Source organism: Chanodichthys erythropterus, chromosome 5 (genome assembly GCF_024489055.1).
Source record: "Chanodichthys erythropterus isolate Z2021 chromosome 5, ASM2448905v1, whole genome shotgun sequence".
Classification (NCBI taxonomy): Eukaryota; Metazoa; Chordata; class Actinopteri; order Cypriniformes; family Xenocyprididae; genus Chanodichthys; species Chanodichthys erythropterus.
The window spans coordinates 4,882,501-4,887,500 of NC_090225.1; the positions used below are offsets into that span (position 1 = coordinate 4,882,501).

Sequence of the window (5,000 nt, forward strand, 5' to 3'; positions counted from 1 at the left end):
AAATCAAGATCTTCGACACGGAGACCAACTGCTGGCTGAACACGGCGTCTGCGCAGCTGCTGCCTGAGGGCCGACGGAGCCATTCAGCCTGTGAGCAAACACACACGAACACAAACGCTGATGTTGTGGAACTGGATTCAGCCCTTCATGTAGTTTTTCTCCTAATGTTTTTCTTGATTTCCCTCTGAAAGTTGCTTACAATGGAGAACTGTACATATTCGGTGGTTATAATGCTCGTCTGGATCGACACTTCAACGACCTCTGGAAGTTCAATCCAGGTGATTCTTCTCATACATTCTTGATTTCATGTGCTCAAGGTCAATATGTTGGAATTCTTTCAGCAGTTTTAATGGATTGTGCTCACAGCGTGTTGTTTTGTCCCATATTATTTAATTGACCATTTGGCAGGTTTATTTTGCTAAATTCTTACTCGCCTTCTGTCTCTTGTCTGACAACTAAAAACACATACGGCATGAGCCGGGTAACTAAATAAGGCATAAAACTTGCTCTTGTGTTGGTCAGTGGAGTGTGTCACTGTGTGTTCATCAGTACAGACTGATCACCTGCTCATCTTTCAGCTAGTGATGTCTGTGTCTGTGTGTACAGAGGCATTCTCCTGGAAGAAGGTGGAGCCGAAGGGTAAAGGTCCGTGTCCCAGGCGGAGACAGTGCTGCTGTATGGTGGGAGATCGCATCATCCTCTTCGGAGGAACCAGGTGAGCACAGCACGTCACATGTTGTGTGTTTTGTTTGGAAGTGAATGTACTGGGAAACGAACATGACCTAAAACCATGTGATGCACACATGCTCATAAAACTGGCGTCATCAGTCACAAACTTATGTGAAATCAATGTGTATGTAAGGAAGTAGAATTAAAATGAATTGGAATTCAAAGAAATTTAAATGGTCCATTTTAAACTAGAAAAGGAATCTCAAGACTAACTTTGAAACCTTGCTGGAAAGTTTTGAAAAAAAGTTTTAAGGGATAGTTCACACAAAAATGACAATTATCCCAGGATTTACTCACCCTCAAGCCAGTGGATATTGTATGGAGATCATGTTCCATGAAGAAATTTTGTACATTTCAAAAATGTGTTTTTATAAGTAATATGCATTGCTAAGGACTTCATTTGGACAACTTTAAAGGTGATTTTTGCATCCTCAGATTCCAGATTTTCAATAGTTGTATCTCGGCCAAATATTGTAACAAACCATACATCAATGAAAAGCTTATTTATTCAGCTTTCACATGATGTATAAATCTCAATTTCAGAAAATTGACCCTTATGACTGTTTTTATGTCCAGGGTCACATATTTATAAAATATCCTGGTTATATCAAGCTTTATAATGGCAGTGAACAGGGGGTGTGTTTTGAAGGCCAAAAAAAATAAAAAAATCATCCATCCATCATAAATCCATACAGCTTCAGGGGATTAATAAAGGCCTTCTGAAGCGAAGTGATGGGTTTTTGTAAGAAAAATATCAATATTTAAAACCTTATGAAGTAAAATATCTAGCTTCCGGCAGTCGGCTGTATGCATTGATTTGCCGTGGTGACCCCTGACCTGATGCATGACGCAATGGCGAACACGGAAGCTCAGAGGATAAAGCAAAACAAAATACCAAATCATGAAGTAGAAGTCTAAAATGATCATTTTTAAACAGAAATCTCAGAGGATTTCAATATAAGAGAAGTTTAAGTTTGTTGCACAGTCCTATTTGTTTGAATTTTAATTTTTAGGTGAACTATCCCTTGATGTTTGAAGGTTAATAGATATAGATATACACTACCTTTCAAAAGTTTGGGATCGGTAAGATTTTTAATATTTTTAAAAGAAGTTTTGTCTGCTCACCAAGATTACATTTATTTAATTAAAAATACAGTAAAATTTTAAAATAACTATTTTCTTTTGGAATATATTTTAAAATGTAATATATTCTTGTGTTGGCAAAGCTGAATTTTCAGCATCATTACTCCAGTGTTCAGTGTCACATGATCCTTCAGAAATCATTCTAATATGATGATTTGCTGCTCAAGAAACATTTTATTGTTATCAATGTTAAAAACAGTTTTATACTTTTTTTTCAGGATTCCTTGATGAATAGAAAGTTCAAAAGAACAGCATTTATCTGAAATACAAAGCTTTTATAACATTATACACTACCGTTCAAAAGTTTGGGGTCAGTAAGAATTTTTATTTTTTTGAGAAGAATTTAAAGAAATTAAATTTTTTTTCAGCAAGGATGCATTAAATCGATCAAAATGTAACAAAAGATTATATTTCAAATAAACGCTGTTTGTTTGAACTTTCTATTCATCAAAGAATCCTGAAAAAAATATTGTACACAAATATTTTGTACAATTGTACACATTAAATGTTTCTTGGGCAGCAGATCAGCATATTAGAATGATTTCTGAAGGATCATGTGACACTGAAGACTGGATTAACGATGCTGAAAATTCAGCTTTGATCACTGGAATAAATTACTTTGTGAAATATATTGAAATAGAAAACAATTATTTTAAATTGTAATAATATTTCAAAATATTATGTTTTTTATTTTATTTTTAATTAAATAAATGCAGCCTTGGTGAGCAGACGAAACTTCTTTTAAAGACATTAAAAACCTTACCGATCCCAAACTTTTGAACAGAAGTGTAGATAGATAGACAGACAAATACATATGAATGAAAATTTACTATTTTAAAATTTTATTTTAAAAGTTTAAAATTATACCCATGTAAGATTGTATTTAGTTTATATACTTCAAATCATTTAATAAATGAACTTTTGTGTATCAGGGTGACAGAACATTTAATTTCCCAGAATACATTATCTGTCTTGAATTACTTTGAGTTACAATTCAGTAGATTTCTCTTCCTGTCATTCCAGTTTAACTTCCTGTGTATTGTGGCCAAATTCAAATTAACACTCACGAATCAAAGGGAGCTGATTCTTTACTGTCCTGATTGACGCATGGTGTGTGTGTGTGTGTGTGTGTGCGTGCAAGGCTGCAGAACGATGCAGAAATCATACTACTGTATTCACTGGATTCAGCACAACTCTTGTCTGTTTTATTTGCTGTTTGACATGTTTCCAGCTATGAACAGCAGTGTAGTACGTGTATGTGTGTGTGTAACCCATTTGAACTGCAGAAAGCGCTGCGGTTCAGACTCAAACCCCCGTCGCACTGAAGCTCATCCTGTACAAGCTTTATATTGAGGAAGCCAGAAGATTCCCTTTCATCCCGAGAGCCGAGGGCAGACTCCGGGTCTGATAGCCCTGATTCTCCACTAGCAGTGTAATGAGCTGCCTAACAGCTTTATCAGACGCATCCCGCTGGGTCCTGCGGTGCAGCTCCGGTTTAGGCCGTCCTGATCCGCAGTCGAGGATTATCCATCAGTCTGCTCCGGTGTGGTCCACAGCGGCAGATAGTGGCAGATAGGATCGGCCGCTCGTAATTAGACGGCCGCTCAGCCGGTTAAACGCACAGCATTGTGGGATCCGGCTGCAGTGACTGTGTCATGGTTTCGGTCAGATGCGACTTCATGATTTATGTGAATGCGACAGGCTTCACAGATTTATTTGCACATTGTTTCAGAGCAGCCTTACAGAAAATCATGATGTTAATGTTTATAATATTTTAGAGCTGGATGATAATATACATACATTTTAAAATTACAATTTTCTTTCGAATATATTGCTTTGCATGTATACGCTTAACGTTTCTGTTCAATTACATTGAATCTTTGATGCATTTAAAGGATTTTTATTCCATGAAGAAGGTGTAAATACGCAGATGTTAGAATGGCAGAACTGGCCCGTGAGTTTGTTTGTGTGTCTGCTCTTAAACTCTTGAAGTGCTCTAGTTAAGCAGGATTATCTGCCGTACGGAGACTAATGTTTGAGAGGAGAGTGAAACACTTTTGCCTCATTTATTTGGGTTTCCCTTTGGGATCAGAGCAGGATTTCCTCCCAGGAGTCATGATTTCCTGTGTGAGACGGCATTAGTGGATAACAAACACACTCCTGCCAAAACAAATCAAGACTTTTATTAGTTATATGTCATGAGGGGTTTCTGAACAGAAATTAGCTATGTTTCCATCTGTGATTTTATGTAAAAAAATATATTTTGTTCTCTTAAGCACGTGATGGAAACGGTGCTTTATTCGCCGCCTTTTATACGCAACTTTGGATGGAAACGCGTTGGGAACGGACAATCTGATATTGGCTGTTCAATTTAAATGAGTGATGAACTAAAGAAAGATCAGTGATTGTTGTATTGCCTCAGAAATGGATGCTTCGTTGAATCTCTCTGTAGACTGTAGGACAGAGAAAGACTTGAAGAGTAAACGCTGACCTCTGACCTCACAGCAGATTCATTCATTCACGCCTCTCATGCGTTAGCCTGCGGCCCCTCTCACGCACGTCAGCAGCGTTTCATGTAGCTGACCACGAAATTGCAGGAATTGTGCGTGTGGCCTCTGTTGCTCCTCACCGTTTAGATGCAGATGAATCGAGAGCGTTCGGGAGTGTGGGAGGCGCTGATGAATGATGTCTCTTCTGTGACTCGCGTTTGTTTGCTTGTTTTTAAAACTAAGAGCTTGATGCTGTGAGCGTGTGTGTTGGAGTCTCACTGTTTCTGCTGCGTGTTTCTGGACACTGTGCAAACTACACACACACACACATTTGTTTTTGTGAATTGTGGGGACATTCCATAGGTGTAATGGTTTTTATACTGTACAAACTGTATTTTCTCTCCCCCTACACTACTCCTACCCCTAAACCTACCCATCACAGGAAACTGTGCACACTTTTACTTTCTCACAAAAACTCATTCTGTATGATTTATAAGCCTTTTGAAATATGGGGACATGGAGTAATGTCCTCATAAGTCACCCTCTCCTTGTAATACCTGTCATACCCATGCCATTATACAAATTTGTGTCCTGATATGTCACAAAAACACGTGCACACACATACATGCATTCTCATGC

The 5,000-nt window shown here is 37.9% G+C and overlaps 1 protein-coding gene across 6 annotated transcripts in view; it reads left to right on the forward strand.

The window, feature by feature from the left end:
* Positions 1–5,000, forward strand: part of klhdc3 (kelch domain containing 3) — a 38,009-nt gene that overhangs the window by 14,359 nt on the left and 18,650 nt on the right. For all 6 annotated transcript variants that reach the window (XM_067385729.1, XM_067385730.1, XM_067385727.1 and 3 more), the window contains exons 6-8: positions 1–90; positions 192–278; positions 607–715. The exon at positions 1–90 is cut by the window's left edge. In XM_067385729.1, the coding sequence (XP_067241830.1) occupies positions 1–90; positions 192–278; positions 607–715 (286 nt within the window). The remainder of the gene's footprint in view (positions 91–191; positions 279–606; positions 716–5,000) is intronic.